Genomic DNA, 18,923 nt, shown 5'->3' with positions numbered 1-18,923 from the left:
CGGCCATTAATTGAACAGCAGCTTTAAAATTTGGGGTAAAGTCCTTAATTAATGAGGGAAATTAATCGCTTTACTATTATATTATTATTTTGATATTGTCGATACTAGTGGTGGAAAGTAACTTACATAAGTACTGTACTTGAAAACTACTTTTGTTTGAGTATTTCCATTTTCTAGTGTTCTTTATTTTCTATTTTCCCCCTACTACACTACTTTATATATTTAATACTATATGGTACATATCATTACACATATATCTTACTTATTTGTATTATTATGTTTTAATACTCTTGATATGTATTCCTTGTCTATCCCTTATTTAACACCATTACGTTAACGCAATAATTCTTGTTGGAAATCAAATCTAATCTGACAGAATTGACCCACCTTCTCAAACACTCTGGAAACAAACACTACAATCTTCACAAACATGTTTGATTGTTCCACACCAAGAACAATCAATCTGATTCATACATCTGATAAAAGTGGTCCACACCTGGAAAATTTCAGATAACTGAGTAATATAAGACAGGGATTTTTTGTTGTGCTGTCTACATTCTGACCATTGCAGTGGTTTGCTGTCAAATCCTCCTGGCTCTAAGGTAAAGTAAAAAATTGTTACATTTTAGTTGGTACTGTTAACTAACACATTCAAGTCTCACCTTGGATACTAAGTAATTTATCTATGCATGCCTTTTATTTGAAATTAGTAATGTTTATAAATGCCAAATTGTTCTTTTACAAATCCATTGCTAGGTTGCTCATATTTCTGCCAGAATGAAGGCTAGTCACAAGTGTCTGCTTTTCTACCATATTTTGCTGTCTGTCATGTAAGTATAATGTGAACGTTTTGCAAGTAGAATACAAGAATTTATTGTTTTAGGTTGCAATTTAGTGGCATTGAAGTTACTGTAACATCCAAAATCTTCTTCTAAATCATTAGCTTTTTGTGCCGTGGCACAAACGTGTTCTTCAATGATAATGGAAACCTCGTACTCCCTGGGTCCTACAATATCCCATGGATGGCAGGCATTCAGGATTTCCGCACCTTGTCTCTCATCACCATCCCTGGTACCCATGACAGCATGGCCCTCTATGGAGGCCCAGAGGACAAATGCCAGGCTCTGTCCCTGAGGGATCAGCTGAGGGTCGGTGTTCGTTTTCTGGATCTCAAAGTGTTTGGACTGTTTGATACCCTTTATGTTATGCACGGGGTGATGTACCAGCATAGCACTTTCAAGGAGGTCCTTGACACAGTAAGAGCCTTCTTGTCAGAGTTTCAGACTGAGGCTGTGCTCATTAGAGTGCAACCAGAGTCTTTTGAGAAGAAAACAGTCAATGAAATGGTGCAGAGTCTGATTGGCAATGACCAACATGTCTGGGTGACTTCTGGGATGCCAAACATGGGTCAAGTCAGGGGGAAAATAGTCTTTCTGCAGAAGAGCACCTTCACTTTAGGAATTCCCCTCATAGATACAAATGGGAAAGGCAACAACAAGGTTAGCGACACTAAAGGTAAAGACAACAGAATAATCAAACAGCTGAACGAAGCCACTGAAGCCTGTGGAGGTGATAATGCTGTTCTGACTTACACAAGTGGCACTGGCTTTGGTACTTTCTGGGGAATGTTTCTGACTCCAAAGAGAGTGGCTGAACAGGTTAACCCATGGCTCAACCAATACCTGAGGCAGTTTTACCCTAATCAGCCCAGACCATGCTTTGGTATCATTGCCATGGACTTCCCTGGCATTGACCTCATTCAAACTGTTATCAATTTGAACTGGTGGTAGACATTAAGCAGCTAGTTTGTCCTATGTTTGAGAGATTCAGAGATAAAATCTGCTGAGTGCATTATAATAAAATCCTTCCTGTATCTTTATGGTCACTCTTCATTGTGCACACAATCCAAAATGGATACTCTCCTCATTATTGTCAGTTAAACTGAACTAGAGTCAGAATGCTACTTACATTGTCTGACCATAACAATGACAAAAATAAAGTTTATTTGATTGCCTCCACATTGCTCTGAAGCCTTTATTGCTCAGTGATCTTGCACCTCAGTAACTTTGCATGTGTTTTATATGCTGGCCGATTGCTGTCCTTGCAAATATAGTGCTGGACTGAGGCAAGTGGCAATAAAAAATAATAATTATTATTATTGCAGCAGATTACCTGATTCCAGAATGTATTTAATGTAAAGTTTTGAATAATTGAGTGTGTTTATCTATGGTTGTGTTGTGTGTATTTGCAGCACGTGTTGAAATTGATCATTTTTCCTCAATTTGCTTGTGTTTTGTCTGTTTGCACAAGATGCACTGTGTTGATATAATAATACTTTATATCTACTCTGTGGTGGTGGCTGGCTACAGCCCTGCCACCTTTTCTCTGGTTCAGGTTGTATGAATAGCATATAGATAAAATAAAATGTTCATCTGTGTTTAGATGTAAGATCAGCGAAGGGTTAATTTTTTTTATTGCTTCCAGCAGGGGGGAGGTTCTTCTGGGAACAGGCTGAGGTTACTGTTCCTCTTTCTCAACAACTTTAAAATCAAGCTCATTTCATCGGGTCATCTTGTAGGTGTTGCTTCTACTGTAAATATAAACAGGTAAGACTGTTTGTTATGCCTGCCACAGTTGTTAAAGTAACCTATTAACACAGATTCGGTTTTAATGTTGTGGCTGAATAGTATACATAGGCTACACACAGCGGCTGGTGGGTGTGAATGTTTTGTACCACTTCGCTGCCTCCAGGATGTCTGATAAACAAACATCTGTTTCTTAGAAGAAAAGGGAAAAATAAAGCGTTAGAGTAGTTCCTCTTTGAGTGATCAAGACAAATTTCAGCCCACTTTCACTACCACACTGCGAACAACAGCCACCAGTACTGACGAGGTCTTGAGTGATGTCTATACTCAACAAGTCATCTCAACATGTTGTGGTGAATCAAGTCCTCAGCATTAAACACAGGAGACTACACCCCCAGTTCACAGCTCAGGACGCCATGCGTTTTGTTTACAGTATGGTGTGGTCACTGCACGGAGGGAACGTCTTCATCATCATCCTCACCCACATAGGTAGAGGTGGTGGTGGTGGGGTTAAGTCTTCAAACACTGATTTTGGATTTTTGGCATAGCTACTGTGAAACAAATTATTTTAAGGATGCAAATGAAAAGCTTTCATAATATACAAGATACTTAAAGTGTGGGAAAGTTATAAGGAGAACAGGCACCACCATTCATGATTCACCATTTGATGCACTTACTACTACTACTAGTGGAAACAGTCAGGGCTCTGGAGACTCTGCAGCGAGCTTACCAGCAAATCACTCCCAGATTTATTACCAAAACAGCCATTTCACACAGCTGTGGCTGTGTAGCAGCAAGTGAAATGGCGGATCAGGGGGACTGGGAAACAAACCAGCAAACATTACTTAAACTTTAACATTCAGCAGCTGTTTAATGTTAAAGAATCAGCGTTTGTAACCTGAATCATAACTGTAAGTTTGTGTGCTGTTTTGTCTCTTCCAGTCTCAGGCAGGATGTCTGTCTCCATGACCAAGGCTGATAGGGTCACAGTGTTCACTTTGACCTCTGACCTCAAAAGTCCTTACCCTCCAGTCTGTGAAATCTTCAAGGGACTTTGCTACAACCCTGTGTGCTGCACTGTGTCTCAGCACCTAAGGAGAACGTCTCAGTCATCACTGGGGGTGAACTTCAACAGTATCATCTGTAGTTATACTGTGCAGGTGTTTGATGTTCACACTGTTGTTCACACTTTCCTCCTCCACAGACTCTACACATTATGATTGGGTCACTCAACATTGGCTTCGGGGTGATTGTCGGTTTGAGCCGCGGTGACTTTTGGTGGGAACTGTTTCCTTTTTGGTTGCCAGCAACGGTAAGCAACTAATGCTGGATTTGGATCCAAGGGAATCCAACAAAACATTCCTCTTATACAGGATAGTGTGTGAACAGTAACAAACTCTGATCTAACAGAATCAGTGGGTGCGCTCTGGGCTTTCCCGTCTATTTTCATTTGGCGCACAAAATGCATGATGCTCTTATTAACTTGGTATGTGGCAATTACAAAACACTATGTGTGGCCAGTGGCGTAGGCAGAAATTGTATTTTGGGTGTGCCAGTACAAAATTGGATGTGTCCAGTGTTCGAATTAGGGCCTCTGACCAGTATTGGGCCGCAGATGCAGCTCACTGTTCTGTTTGTGATGAGCAGCTAACTGTCACACAGGCTGTCACATTGGGCCGGAGGTGAACGCTGTGGCGTTGTGTGTAATATCATTTAGATTTACTTCTTTTCTTATATGAGTTTTCATTTTAAAAAAGGTATTTTGAACACATATTTCACATCATTTATCATCTTCCTCTCCTCATTGTTCAATGACTGAAAGCACCTTTAGTCCTGTTAAACAGCAGAAACACCTCTGCCTTTTGCCAGTTCACAGACACTGAAGAAGTACTCTTAATTCTCAGTTTAAATTTCTAAGTGCTGGTTACGTCATGTTTTTGGTAAGGTTTACCCAGTTGCCCTCTTGGTGCTCAAAATAATATGTATGAATTTTCATTTAGTGTTTGTGTGGAGAAGTGGAATTTAAAAAAAATGTTTTTTTGCCTCTTCTCTAGTTTATGATATTTGGCATCACGTGTATTGTGTCCGAGAAGTTCCCCAGTCCCTGTCTGGTGAGTAGTTCAACTTGATAACATCCTCATGTTATCTTAAACAAACGTCTGTGATTTTATTGCCTTCTGTTTTCCTAGTTTTTATACACCCACATTTTCTCATATGATACTGTGAGAAGGCAGAGTATCATTTTCAAACATTACTGTATCCTGTTTATTTCCTGGTGTGGTTTTGTATTTGGTTTAGTTTTGTACAAAAACTGCCAATTCCTCTACTGTAGGTCATCGTCAATGTGATTCTGAATCTGGCAGGAGTTGGTTTTGCCATCGCAGCCATCATACTCTATAGCAATGTAGTCAATATAGGAGACAGATGGTTGTCATGGACGTGCAGTTTTGAAGATTATTGGAGGATACCAACTCCATATCCTGAGGCAAATCACAGAAACAACAGATGTATGGAGGGCGAAGCAATGATACAGGTAAGTGTGTAAATGGTAAATCAAAATACAGCACAGTTGGATAACTGATGCATTTCCTTATGTTACAGATATTGAACTAAAAGTTACCACCCATGATTACCAAAGGTAATGTGTTTTTTATGTCCCACCAGATGTTCATGAGAAACATCAATGCTATGCTGGTTGTCTTGTCAGTCCTGGAGCTCTGTGTCACCATCAGCTCTGCTGTCTTGGGGATCAAAGCTCTGAGGAGCAGTGAGAAGGAAGAGGACAAGGTAATATATGCAAAATCGTATCTTATTGTTAAATCTGTCTTTTTTCTCTTTTTTATCAAATGTTTGAGTCCTTATGTGTAAACAGGGATACAAGATTCTGGACCTCTGGTCATAATCTCTTTCTTCTAAATTTTAAGATGCCACATTTCAGACTTTAATCATCTCCTTAGTTCCATGTCAGTCAGAACTCCATTTTTGTTTGGACAGAGCGAGGCTAATAAATCTGTGAATATAGACATAATCACACAGTTAAAGAGAAATCCTGTGTATCCTCAATTTAATGGGATTTTTAAAATTGGGTATATGAGTAGATCAGCACCTTCTTATGTTTCACTGATATTATTTTTCTCTTTCAGAGCACTGATGGCCCAGAGCTCCATAAACCACTACTGGAGGAAATCACCACCAAATAACTCTAAAGCCTGAATGAGGAGCATCAGATTCTAAGAATTGTCATCCTTTGCATTCAACTCATTGAATGTATGTACTGCAATGTAAAAGATTTACATACACTGAGCGGGTACTATCTCTGCCAAACTTCTGGCTCTTTTCCTACAAGGGCTGTTTTAAGTATTTGCACTTGTACTGTGTTGCACTTTCAGTTTCTTTCTGTGTTGATGTTTTTTTAACTGTTCCCATTAATTATAATTTTCTGTTTTTCTATCATGTAATGTGCCTTACAGTCAGTGTGTTTGCAGGTGAGAATGGTAAAAATTCTCTTTTCTCAGAAATGTCAATCCAGCTGATGTGAACATCCTTTACTTTTACCTGTAATAGAATTAATATACTGCATGTACAGTGTGTGCTGTTACTCCAGAGTGGCCCAAGTCTTACCAGTGGTGGGAAGTAACTTTTGCTCAAGTACTGTATTTAAGTTCATTTTTAAGTATTTCTTTTGGATGCATTTTTCTACTTCTCTGCATTACAGAGGACAGTGTTGTACTTTTTACTTGTCTGACAGCTACAGTTTGCTCAGAAAATCTCCCTCAGTTTGTGGCCACAAAATAGAAATGGGTAAATTCTAATTAAAAAAAAAGTTTACAGAAATCTTCCGTGTGTGGTGGGGTTATACTGTGAAGTTCTGGTTAAACAGCTGCATATCACTGCCACCTTTCTCTATTTCAGGTTGTAAGAAGAAATATCGCCCTAGAGTTTGTGTTTGGCTTAATGATCAGCAAAGGGTTAATGTTTTCTATTGCTTCCAGAGGTCCTTTTTGGAAGGGGCTGGGATTTGCTCCTCTCTTCCTCCGCAATAATAGCTGCGCAACAACCTTAGGAACAATCAGATTTTGTTGGGCGATATTGTAGATTTTGCTTCTACTCTTAAAACATTAACGGGTAAGTCTTTCTGTTATGTCTGTGTCGGTCTTTAGGCATATCCTACATTGCTCTGAATGTGCTCGTTCATCTTATTGAGTTTGTACTGACTACTGGAAAGGTGAACTTACTAGCCTTTTAGGTCAGAAAAGTATAAGGATAAACACAACGAATACGATAAGTGAGTGGATGATTTTTTCTGTTTGGTGTGATGACGTATAATGCCCTCGACAACGTCTATAGTTTCAGTTAGCCCCTTGTTAGCAACCACCTGTTAAAGACATGAAAAAACTCTTATTTGAGGTCGTATATAACGTCAACATCTCTTTAGTTTGGGTTCACTACAGATCTTATTTTAGGCAGGTAACCAAAAACCCATTCAAAAACCCCATCGACTTCGGAACAAGGGCACGGGAAGTGGAAAGATACTAACAGAATGCTAAAAACAGGGACAATAAGTTCCCTGCGTCATCAACTTTACTCTTAGATAACAAGAATTAAAAAAATTAAACAGGCTTCAAATTAAATGGACAAAAGGACGACTATCGTTTGGATTTATGTAGGTAGAGCAGGGCATTAGTTAAGCAGATCGGTGGTGCAATAAAGAAGTTGCCTGACAGCTATAAATGAGACACAATGTCTTGAATCCCATCAATCGCAGAGCTTGATTATTTATTTATTTTGGCCACGGTGTTTGTGTTTTTTGTTGGTGCATTTTATATTAACTGCTTTTAATGTTTCCAGCCATTTCACACAGCTGTGGCCGTGTGCCATCAAAGTGGGGAAGTTAACTGTCCATGTGAAATGGTGGATCAGGGGGAATAGGAGACAAACCAGCAAACACACTTGAACATTAAGATCCAGTGACTGTTCAGTTTAAACTTTCATTCAACAAATTTAAAGTTGATGTACTGTCTTGTCTCTTCCAGTCTCAGGCAGGATGCCTGTCTCCATGACCAGAGCTGATGGGGTCACAGTGTTCACTTTGACCTCTGACCCCAAAAGTCATTGCCCTCCAGTCTGTGAAATCTTCAAGGTCCTTTGCTACAACCCTGTGTGCTGCACTGTGTCTCAGCACCTAAGGAGAACGTCTCAGTCTGTACTGGGGGTGAGTTACAGCCTTTATATTTTACGTTGCTCTGTGCTACACTGTAATCTTTATTCAGCGCTTTTCCGATCCCCACTTGATTCTGATTTCAGCCTTGATGAAAAAAAAAAAATATTCTGGTGGTATAATTTAGCTACAAACTCACATGTGTCCATGTCACTGTGTAAGAGATCTGTTGAAGTGAGTTTTTCCTTTACTCTGTCACAGTTCTGTACCTGACTTACCTCACTGTAGCTGATGTTCTGTTTTTATTGGAGAGCTGCATTTATATGTTCTGCATTACAGGGGTGTTCTCCAGTTAACTTCAACAGTATCATCTGTAGTTATACTGTGCAAGTGTTTGATGTTCACACTGTTGTTCACACTGTGTTTCCTCCTCCACAGACTCTACACATTGTGATTGGATTGCTCAACATTGGCTTCGGGGTGATTATCGGTTTGAGCCGCGGTGACTTTTGGTGGGAAGTGTTTCCTTTTTGGTTGGGAGCAACGGTAAGCAACTAATGCTGGATTTGGATCCAAGGGAATCCAACTAAAGCCTTATCTTATATGAGACAGTGTGTGAACAGTAACAAACTCTGATCTAACAGAATCATTGGGTGCGCTCTGGGTTTCCCATCTATTTCCATAACTTGATATGTGGCAAATACACTACGTGTAGCAGCAGCATAATTAACGATAACAGCACTAATGAACACATATTTCACATCATTTATCATCTTCCTCTCCTTGTTGATTGAAAGCTCCTTTAGTCTTGTTAAACAGCAGAAACACCTCTGCCAGACACTGAAGAAGTACTCTTAGTTCTCAGTTTACATTTCCCAGTGCTGGTTGCTTTCTATTTTTTTGGTAAGTTTTACCCAGTTGCCCGCTTGGTGCTCAAAATGATATGTATTTTTTTAATGCAGTGTTTGTGTGGAGAAGTGGAATTTAAATATTAGTTTTTTGCCTCTTCTCTAGTTTATGATATTTGGCATCACGTGTATTGTGTCCGAGAAGTTCCCCAGTCCCTGTCTGGTGAGTAGTTCAACTTGATAACATCCTCATGTTATCTTAAACAGACGTCTGTGATTTTATTGCCTTCTGTTTTCTTAGTTTTTATACACCCACATTTTCTCATATGATGCTGTGAGAAGGCAGAGTATCATTTTCAAACATTACTGTATCCTGTTTATTTCCTGGTGTGGTTTTGTATTTGGTTTAGTTTTGTAGATAAACTGCCAATTCCTCTACTGTAGGTCATCATCAATGTGATTCTGAATCTGGCAGGAGTTGGTTTTGCCATCGCAGCCATCATACTCTATAGCATTAATATAGGAAACAGATGGTTGTGGTGGATGTGTGATTTTGACGATTACTACTGGAGGATACCAACTCCATCTCCTGAGGCAAATGACATAAAGGAGAGATGCATGGAAGGCGAGGCAATGATTCTGGTAAGTGTGTAAAGGGCAGTTTCAGCAATCAAAATGCAGTACAGTTGGATAACTGATGCATTTCTTTATTTGACAGATATTGACTTAAAAGTTACCATCCATGATTACTACCTCTAGACTTAACAAGAACATTATGAAGAACCTTTCAAAAATAAGTTACAATAAATAAGGAACATTTTCTAGACAAAATAGCTTCATGTACAAATTCACTAAAGCTAAATTTAAACAATTTTATGAAATTTAATCCAAATAGTTTGCAAATATGTTCAAAGATTTTAAAGGTAACTCTGTTTTTTGTGTCCCACCAGATGCTCATGAGAAGCATCAATGCTGTACTGGTTGTCTTGTCAGTCCTGGAGCTCTGCGTCACCATCAGCTCTGCTGTCTTGGGGATCAAGGCTCTGAGGAGCCGTGAGAAGGAAGAGAACAAGGTAATGCATGCAAAATCGTAACTTATTGTTAAATCTGTTGTTTATTAAGGAGTATTTCACTTAACATAATCTTTTTTTTCCCAACGTTTGAGTCCTTTTAACAGGGATACAAGATTCTGAACCTCTGGTTGTAATCTTTTTCCTCTAGATTTCAATCTAAAATCATCTTCTTAGTTCCATGTCAGTCCATTTAAGTTTGCAGGGTGAGCTGACACAAAGGAAGTCAATTGATTATTTTCACCTGAGCTGCCATTAACAATTCATATGAAATATAGGAATAATTTAACATTCTGGCAGAAAAGTGCTAGTAGGTGGATTTTGTAATGTTTGGACAGAGCTGGGATAGCTGTTTCTCCCTGTTTCAAGGCTTTATGCTAACTGCCTGTTGGCTAGCTTCATAATCTATCATTCTCATATATAATTTAATTTAATTTAATTTACTCTGTTCTGGTTGGAGGAAAGGGGAGGGTTAGAGTTAGTAGGCAGAGAAACAACTAAACATGAAACAACACGCAAAAAGACATGACACGCAAAATTGGTGACAACCAGGCTACAGCTTGAAACATTACAGCAGCACAGTTCATGAGTGTATGTAGTGTGTTCTTATGTGCTATTCTTAACTATATGAGTAGATCAGCACCTTTTATGTTTCACTGATATTATTTTTCTCTTTCAGAGCACTGATGGCCCAGAGCTCCATAAACCACTACTGGAGGAAATCACCACCAAATAACTCTAAAGCCTGAATGAGGAGCATCAGATTCTAAGAATTGTCATCCTTTGCATTTATATCATTGAAAGTATGTACTGCAATGTAAAAGATTTACATACATTGAGCGGGTACTATCTCTGCCAAACTTCTGGCTCTTTTCCTACAAGGGTTGCTTAAAACTTTTGTACTAGTACTTCAGAGTAGTTTTTGGTAATAATCTGCACTGTGTATGCTTCTTTTCATTTCTTTCTCTGTCAGTATTTTTAAAAACTGTTTCCAGTGATTATGCTTTCTATTGAGTAATGTGCCTTACAGTCAGTGTGCTTGCAGGTAAAGGGGAGATTCTTGCAGGTGTATGTAGCACTTATAGACTCATAAGGTTTGTGTTTGCTATGTTATGTGTTGTACAGTATGTCATTGCTGTGTGTATTTCCACTGTGTCAATTATATGAAACATTAATTTTTTTTAAAGTATAATAATAAAAAAAAAACCCTGGCGCGGTGAGGTAGTGCTGGAAGAATTAAGACTTCACCTCTAAACTTCCGGTTAAAGTCCTGCATATCGCTGCTACCTTTTGGTTGTAAGAATAGCATATGCATAAATACAATCCCAGAGTATTCACGTTCATCTTTGTGTTTAGCTGAATAATCAGCAAAGGGTTAAAGGTTTATTATCGCTTCCAGAGGAGGGGAGGTTCTTCTGGGAACAGGCTGGGACTATCCCCTCACCCTCTCCTAATAAGAAACACACAATAACCTTAAAATCTGTCCGATTTTGTCGGGTAATTTTGTAGATTTCGCTTCTACTTTGACGAACATAGACGGGTAAGTGTTTTTGTTATGTCTGTTTCAGACATAACCTGTATTACTACGTGTGTACTCGTTAATTATGTCAATAGGTAGAAATTGTATGTTTTTCACTGACTGATGGAAAGATGAACTTACTCGCAACCTATCAGGAGAAAATGCTTTTATAATAGACTGGTTTAAAGCACTACAGGGTTCAATACAGTGTGGGTGATTTCTGTTAAAAATCAGTAACACAAAATGTAAAATCCAAGATGCCATGAAACTTCTTTATCAATTCAATCATGATGTTATAATACATCCGTAAAAGGATCAGTGCCGATAGTCCAGTTAAACTTGAAGTCATGTTATCTGTTCAGTTTTGTTTACGGATTAGCTCACAGAGTGGTGCAGGGGTGACGCATTTTGTAGGTCAACCCGGAAGTAAGCATTACTCTGGTTCTCTTTACAAAAAGCCAACGAGATCTTTCACAGACTTTCAGATGATTGCAGAGAATGAGCTCTGTGGTAAAGGTTTGATTTTTAAAGCCTAAAGCTAATGTCAGGTCGTAAACGAACTACACAACGGTCGCAGGACTTCAACGTCACCACCACTAAGCTTCGAAGGCTTCGAGTGGAACCAACTCCCACAGAGCGTGCACGCAATATGGCATTTCCAAAATTATGACACCAACTGCAAGTGCTACTAACATGCTTTACCCGTTGCCACTCCACAACTTCCTCAGGAATCCAGGAAGTTATTTTTCAATATGCGTTATTATGTATTGTGATGACCACTGTGTGTACCACTGTGTGTACTTTTTGCAAAGAACAAAAGCAGAGGTGGTCATGCTTGTATATTCTTCTTAACTCCCGAGTTTCACTTCTTTTTTATGCTGGCTACAGAATAGGTAATATCTGTCTGTCAAGGTGTGACTATCATCGGTAACACTGAACAGTTTCCTCAATCATTAACAGGTGCTAAACACTGACAAAGTAAACAGGATTTATGTAGGTAGAGCAGTGAGGAAGGCGCTCATGAGCTTCATATGAGACACATTGTTTTGAATCTCATCCATTGCAGAGCTTGATTAATATTTATATATCTGGCCACCATGTTTTGTATTGTTGTCTGTAGATGCATTTTATATTAACTGCTTTTAATGTTTCCAGCCATTTCACACAGCTGTGGCCGTGTGCCATCAAAGTGGGGAAGTTAACTGTCCATGTGAAATGGTGGATCAGGGGCAATAGGAGACAAACCAGCAAACACACTTGAACATTAAGATCCAGTGACTGTTCAGTTTAAACTTTCATTCAACAAATTTAAAGTTAATGAACTGTTTTGTCTCTTCCAGTCTCAGGCAGGATGTCTGTCTCCATGACCAGAGCTGATGGGGTCACAGTGTTCACTTTGACCTCTGACCCCAAAAGTCCTTGGCCTCCACTGTGCCAAGTCTTCAAGGCCCTTTGCTACAACCCTGTGTGCTGCACTGTGTCTCAGCACCTTAGGAGGGCCCAGACAGCGTCTCTGTCAGCACTGGGGGTAGGTTACAACCTTTATGTTTTACGCTGCTCTGTGCTTCACTGTAATTTTTATTTTCTTTCTGTGCCCAATTCTGATTTCGACCTTGGGTAAAAAATATTTTGGTGGTGTAATTTAACTGAAGAGCAGCACAGTGGTGCAGTGGTTAGCACTGTCACTGCACAGCGAGAAGGTTCAGAGGTGGTCCAGTGTGTTCTGCATTCCAGGCTTGTTCTCCAGTTAACTTTAGCAGTATCATCTGGTACCTGCAGTTATACTGTACAGGTGTTTGATGTTCATACTGTTGTTCACACTGTGTTTCCTCCTCCACAGACTCTGCACATTATGGTTGGGTTGCTCAACATTGGACTCGGGGTGATTCTCCTTTGCAGTGCTGGTGGCTCTTGGTGGCAAATGGACTCAACCTGGTTTCCAGTTTGGATGGGAATATTGGTAAGCAAGCTGATGCTGGATTTATTTTTAATTTTCTGTTGCGTCATAACTTGAGTCCAACAGAATTTTCTTCGAGCATTCATTTTTACTGGAGCTGTTCAGTTGATCCCCTTGGAATGACTGGAATATAGATTCAGCATAAAAGCAAACAAATATAAACTGCACAATAAATACAACTCACCATAATACAAAATTGTTATACTCAAAGAACTCCAAAGGCTTGGCCTCACTGCCTCATTTGATAGCCCGTTGTCAGATATTATATAGAGGGGGCTTGGAGCAAGTGAATCACAAGTTGCGATAAAGCCATATTTTAAGTAGGACTCCAGATATTTCCCACTAAATGCAGCTATTTTTTCTTGACAAACTCTTCTGCTGTCTCATCATTGCCCTTTCAAAGAGGTTCTCCAGAGACATTGTCAGTGTCAAAAGGCAATAACGGATGTGATCTGTTAAATTCCTCTCTTTCTTCATTGCCTGGCACTGGTCCATGGCCCGATGGTTTGGGATTGCTGCACTACATAACACAACACAACATGCCAACATGGCCAAATTGAGTACAGCTAATGACATGTCACAACATTGAAAGAGAGGCATTGGTGTGGAGAGGTGGTGTTCAAAGATTTTGTTTTTTGTGTCCTCTCTAGTTTATGATATTTGGCATCATGTGTATTGTGTCTAAGAAGTTCCCCAGTCCCTGTCTGGTGAGTAGTAGCAGTTGTACTCTTTTCCTTGCTTTTATTTCAAGACAAATAATATAAGAGATTAATTCGTACTTGCTACATGTAATATCACATATCACTAAAAAATATATACACCCACACTGTCTCATATGATTACTGTATATATTTTCATGGAAGAGGGTAGAATACAATTTTAATGTCTTAAGTTTGAGTCAGCTGGTGGCCTCTGCTTTTGGACTTTTCACATTCCTTGGCTTTATTGTATCCTATTTATTTCTTATTGTGGTTTTGTATTTGGTTTAATGTTGTGCATAAACTCAATTCTCCGTTTTTAGGTCATCCTCAATGTGATTCTGAATCTGGCAGGAGTTGGTTTTGCCATTGCAGCTATCGCACTCTACAGCATTAATATAGGCAACATACACCTGTGGTGGAACTGTGGACATAACAGGTATTACTACTGGACGACACCAAGTCCATCTCCTGACGAGGACATAGTACGGGAGAGATGCATGGAGGGCCGAGAATTAGCTCTGGTAAGTGTGTAAAAGGTTCAACAGTCAAAATACAATTCAAAACAAGACATTTGAAGATGTCCCTTTCAGCTCTGGAAAATTGCGATGTGCACTTCTCACTGTTTAATTCTATATAATTTTATTACATTTAATTGAAACAATCCTCAAATATGTTCACAGATTTGAAAGGTAACTCCGTTTTTTATGTCCCACCAGATGCTCCTAAGAAGCATCAACGCTGTGCTGATTGTCTTGTCAGTCCTGGAGCTCTGTGTCACCATCAGCTCTGTCGTCTTGGGGATCAAGGCTCTGAGGAGCAGTGAGAAGGGAGAGAACAAGGTAGAGTGTGCAAAATCATACAGGACTATCAGGTTATGAACTTCTGGTCATAATCTCAATTTTTAATTTTTCAGGTAGCCACATTTAAAATTATTGACTCGCAGTTGTCTCCTTAGTTCCTTATATGCTTCACTGATTAAATTATTTTTCTCTTTCAGAGCACTGATGACCCAGAGCTCCATAAACCACTACTGGAGGAAGTCACCACCAAGTAACTCTAAAGCCTGAATGACGAGCATCAGATACAAGGAACTGTAATCCTTTGCATTTATGTCACTGAATGTATCTTCTGTACTGAAAATGGTTTACGCACTTTGAGCTGGTACTATCTCTGCAAAACTTCTGGCTCTTTTCCTACAAGGGTTGCTTAAAAGTATTTGCGCTAGTTCTTCAGGGTAGTTTTGGTAATAATCTGCACTGTGTATGCTGCTTTCACTTCTTCTTCTTCTGTTCCCATTGATTATGATTTTCTGTGGAGTAATGTGCCTTACAGTCAGTGCGTTTGCAGGTAAAAGGGAGGTTCATGCAAGTGTGTGTGGCACTTAAAGACTGATGTCTTTTTATTTTTTACTATTTTACAATATTAAGCCATGTTAAAAAAAAATTCTAATAAAAGCATCAGATCTGTTGACTGTTGCACATGCCATTGTTGTGTGTGTTACTGCTCGGTACATTATGAAACTATTTATGGTCTTTCTGACAAATAGGAGGAATGACTATAGAGAGAGACTGAACTGTAAGGTGAGGATGAACTTAATTCAGAATGCCATTTTCCCAAATACCAGCTATGATCTTATTAAAGAAAAATATTCTCAATAATTTCAATCCAGCCGATGTGAACATTCTCTCATTTTACTTGTAATAGAATTAATATACTGTATGGTCAGTATGTGCTATTACTCCTGAGTAACCAAAATATTATCCAGTGTTGGAAAGTAACTTTTGCCAAAGTACTGTTTTTAAGTACAGTTTTGAAATACTTAAGTATTTCTTTTGTATGCTTCTTTATATCAGTTTTTCACTACATAATGGAGGAATATATTTGTTTTACCCACCTACATTTATTTGACAGTTATAGTGGAGCATATCAAGTCTGAAATTGATATATATTTATAATATTTTACTGTCTTATAAAACATGGGAGCAAAGGTGTAGTAGGAATATTTCGGGACTTCTACAGTCAAATTTTTAATCATTCTTGTACAGCAACCTGATTTAATCTTGACATTTACTTTCACTTGGTTATTTTTTATATTTTTCGGCATTAAGTGAAGGAGATGAATCCTTTTCCTTTTTCCTTTCAAGTTTAAATAAATGACTGTACCGACTCCAGTAAGTCAAATTATGTTACATAAGTAATTTACCGGACATGTTACTGGACATACAGTATACAATAACTACAACTATAAAGAATATACAATAATTTGTGCGTCTCAACTGCATTTCTCCCTCTACATGTCAGAGGGAATATTGTGTTTTCTCAAAATGAGACTTGTTACTTGTTTCACCTTTGATGCTGCTTTAAAAATATGTGAAACTTGGAACTTTTTATTCCATTGTCACTTTCAAATGAAAGATCTTATCTTGACTTTTGTGGAAACGGGGCTTTTATTCTGAAAAAAAAAAGGGAATGGTCAAACAGGAAGTAACATTTTCACTGCTGCAAAATGAGCAGGCTGCTGACAGAACAACCGGACTGTAGCAGCCACAACATCATATCAGAGACAGGTGAGTTTTCCACACAAACAAAACACGACCAACAATACTCTGGACATTACAGAGAGACCACAGGTTGACTGAGCTCTGAACTGGGTGTTATTTGGGTGATATTTTTAAAATAGTAAAGTTTACCAAACCTGAGTTATAATTTTTTTCTATGGTCTCTGTAAGTGAGGTGCACTCTGGGATATCAGAGAACATGGTTTGCATCTGAAACCTGTAAAAGCAAAAAAGAAAGTGTAGCATTTTATGGGGGTTCAGTAGTTCATTAGATTAAGACTGTGTGTCAAATACTTAAAATAAATACTCTTTGTTGCAGAGACATCTCTACAGGAACATTTATAATGCAAGTATAAAACTAACTACTTTGGCAGCTAAAGACTGCAGCATATTTTAGACTTACTAAATAAAGAACTTTAAACAATGAGGACAATAAGTACAATCTTGGTGCCTCATAGCATGACCACCACTGTAATGCATCTGCATATTTGGATTTGATAGGGCTGTTTATCGATACCAGCGACTCTGTTTACTTTGGCAGGTGCAAGACTTACAGAAATTCATACACTTACCCATTCTCCTCTACAAGCATCCACCCCTCACACACATAGGTGAGATGAAATGTGAGCAACTGAGGAGCTTCAAACTCAAGTAAAAAGTACCATAACTGAAGAGGACAGACTTGAGCAGGAAGAGACACATTACCACTGCTGCACTGAAATAACACTCCCTGACTCTCACTTTATGTTCCAGGTGTGTGCAGGACCGAGAGGTGTCTGTAAGTGTCGTCAGTAAGAGCATGTTTCCACTTCTGTGTCAAATCCTGAAGGACCTTTGCTACAGTCCAGGGTGCTGCTCAGTGTACCAGGGGCTGGTGCAGACCAGTCTCACCACAGCTCTCGGGGTGAGAAATTTAAACCAATGAATTTACATATGATGGATCAGAACTACATTTAATTGTGGATATTTTACAGACCATACAGATCATGGTTGGCCTGTCCAACATCGGACTTGGGCCAGGACGTACAAGCCTGGGAGCTGCTTACTGGCTGGGTGCTGTGGTAAAATAACATTGTTGTGGTGATATTATTATGACAGCATATTACTGTTATGTGTCTTGTTTAATAGCTGTCTTAACAGTTACTAAGACTTTCATTTTTGTTGGCGGATAAGGCTGTTGAAGAACACTATAGAGTTAAACTTTTTTGTAGTAACAATTCCTTGTAATAGACTTTGCTGGTAAACCAATACAATCATTTCTACTCGACTATCACTGATATAAAGTGTGCGTTAATCTCTCATCAGTTCGTTGTAACTGGAATCATGTCCATTTTGGCCGGAGAGTTCCCTTCTTCATGCTTGGTAAGTGAAATCCTCCAAACTCCAACATGTGCTGCACTAATGTATTCTAGTTGAAAAACACTACATAATTAAATACTGTGTTAACTTTTAATTGAGGGAATCTTTACTCTCAGATGGGCTTCACTGTGTTTATGAACATTGCTGGAGCAATCTTTGCCATCACTGGCATCGTGCTGTACGCCATAGACCTGGGAAATGCCTCTCTGCTCTGGATGTGTGATCGCAGCATGAACAGTGTTGATCTGTATGATGACAACTGCAGAAATGTGGCGCTCTTTGCTCAGGTAAGTTTCAAACACAATCATACAGTACAGTATACAGTACAGTTTGTAGGACCGTGAGGTAGTTTTCCTCCTTAGCAATTTGTTTTAAAACAACTTAGCTCTTCTTCACTGAACTGCAAGTATGAAAAATTTGTTGGAATAATTTTGAATAAAAATAATTTAAAATGTTTTTAATTTCTCACCAATCAGAGTTTATTAACATCTATGGACATCACATTGATCGTCTTCGCTGTCCTCCAGCTGTGTGTCAACATTTGGTTTGCTGTTCTGGGCATCAAAGCTTTGATCAGTGAGATGAAGAAGGAAGAGGTACGAGACAATGCACAGAATTGCACTGTCCACATGAATTAGTTGGAACAAGGGTAAAAGTAGTAGCAGCTGTCTCAACTACATCCTGTTTGTGCTGTCAGCAGGGAGACAAAGATGTTGAAGATCAGTGGCCTAAGTTGAGGGAACTTCTCCTGACCAGCCCTGGAGCTCAGAACCATTTCAACTGAGCTCATGAATGCATGATGAATAAGCAGCAGCTCTATTACCTTTACATTTACTACCTGAAAGTAATCAAAAGTATCATAAAAACACAACCTTTTATCACTATCAAAACAGAGATAAATCAGAATATTCTGTACTTACATTTCCAGTTAAACCTTACACAGTGAGTACGATCATAAAGTAGTAAACTATTTCAAACTATTGTGCAGACTGTTGCAGCAAATCTGTTCTACATTTTTTTCACAATCGTGAACACTTTTATGTGTGTGCGTGTTAAGTTGTTTGTCTGTTGGTGGAGATTTGATATCACATTCAATTTTTGTGAAAAAAAAAGAGTTTTAAGTTGCATACACAGGGAGGTAAAACACTTTCTGGGAAACTGAAACTCA

At 38.9% G+C, this 18,923-nt stretch overlaps 5 protein-coding genes across 7 annotated transcripts; all 5 read left to right on the top strand.

Annotated features, from left to right (window-relative positions):
• The first annotated feature begins 4 nt into the window (after nt 1-4).
• si:dkey-152b24.7 (1-phosphatidylinositol phosphodiesterase-like) lies at nt 5-1,873 on the top strand. The gene is made up of 3 exons (XM_018699937.2): nt 5-602; nt 757-830; nt 944-1,873. The coding sequence occupies exons 2-3, from the start codon at nt 778-780 to the stop codon at nt 1,788-1,790; spliced, it is 900 nt and encodes a 299-aa protein (XP_018555453.1). The 5' UTR covers nt 5-602; nt 757-777; the 3' UTR covers nt 1,791-1,873.
• A 603-nt stretch (nt 1,874-2,476) lies between these two features.
• LOC108899481 (transmembrane protein 176B) lies at nt 2,477-10,897 on the top strand. 2 transcript variants are annotated; one of them, XM_051075779.1, is made up of 8 exons: nt 2,477-2,606; nt 3,528-3,706; nt 3,790-3,897; nt 4,640-4,696; nt 4,918-5,118; nt 5,250-5,372; nt 5,729-5,806; nt 10,415-10,897. In XM_051075779.1, exons 2-7 carry the CDS (start codon nt 3,539-3,541, stop codon nt 5,783-5,785), a joined length of 714 nt encoding a protein of 237 aa, XP_050931736.1. In that variant the 5' UTR covers nt 2,477-2,606; nt 3,528-3,538; the 3' UTR covers nt 5,786-5,806; nt 10,415-10,897. The 2 variants fall into 2 exon arrangements, with proteins under 2 accessions (XP_050931736.1, XP_018555455.1); XM_018699939.2 differs by lacking the exon at nt 10,415-10,897 and having other exon boundaries at nt 5,729-6,419.
• Nucleotides 6,551-10,897, top strand: LOC108899482 (transmembrane protein 176B). The gene is made up of 7 exons (XM_018699941.2): nt 6,551-6,710; nt 7,619-7,797; nt 8,182-8,289; nt 8,758-8,814; nt 9,036-9,233; nt 9,542-9,664; nt 10,341-10,897. The coding sequence occupies exons 2-7, from the start codon at nt 7,630-7,632 to the stop codon at nt 10,395-10,397; spliced, it is 711 nt and encodes a 236-aa protein (XP_018555457.1). The 5' UTR covers nt 6,551-6,710; nt 7,619-7,629; the 3' UTR covers nt 10,398-10,897.
• Nucleotides 10,898-11,044: 147 nt separating this feature from the next.
• LOC108899478 (B-lymphocyte antigen CD20) lies at nt 11,045-15,316 on the top strand. Its single transcript, XM_018699936.2, has 7 exons — nt 11,045-11,201; nt 12,521-12,708; nt 13,021-13,140; nt 13,788-13,844; nt 14,159-14,359; nt 14,555-14,677; nt 14,836-15,316. Exons 2-7 carry the CDS (start codon nt 12,532-12,534, stop codon nt 14,890-14,892), a joined length of 735 nt encoding a protein of 244 aa, XP_018555452.1. The 5' UTR covers nt 11,045-11,201; nt 12,521-12,531; the 3' UTR covers nt 14,893-15,316.
• Nucleotides 15,317-15,456: 140 nt separating this feature from the next.
• LOC108899476 (high affinity immunoglobulin epsilon receptor subunit beta) lies at nt 15,457-18,839 on the top strand. 2 transcript variants are annotated; one of them, XM_018699932.2, is made up of 7 exons: nt 15,457-16,405; nt 17,150-17,300; nt 17,371-17,457; nt 17,702-17,758; nt 17,872-18,042; nt 18,232-18,351; nt 18,456-18,839. In XM_018699932.2, the coding sequence occupies exons 2-7, from the start codon at nt 17,196-17,198 to the stop codon at nt 18,537-18,539; spliced, it is 624 nt and encodes a 207-aa protein (XP_018555448.1). In that variant the 5' UTR covers nt 15,457-16,405; nt 17,150-17,195; the 3' UTR covers nt 18,540-18,839. The 2 variants fall into 2 exon arrangements, with proteins under 2 accessions (XP_018555448.1, XP_018555447.1); XM_018699931.2 differs by having other exon boundaries at nt 18,453-18,839.
• Nucleotides 18,840-18,923: the final 84 nt, after the last annotated feature.

The sequence above is a fragment of the Lates calcarifer genome, linkage group LG15 (assembly GCF_001640805.2).
Source record: "Lates calcarifer isolate ASB-BC8 linkage group LG15, TLL_Latcal_v3, whole genome shotgun sequence".
NCBI lineage: Eukaryota > Metazoa > Chordata > Actinopteri > Centropomidae > Lates > Lates calcarifer.
Note: the sequence above shows the minus strand (reverse complement) of the source record. Positions and strands in the feature narration are given on the sequence as shown.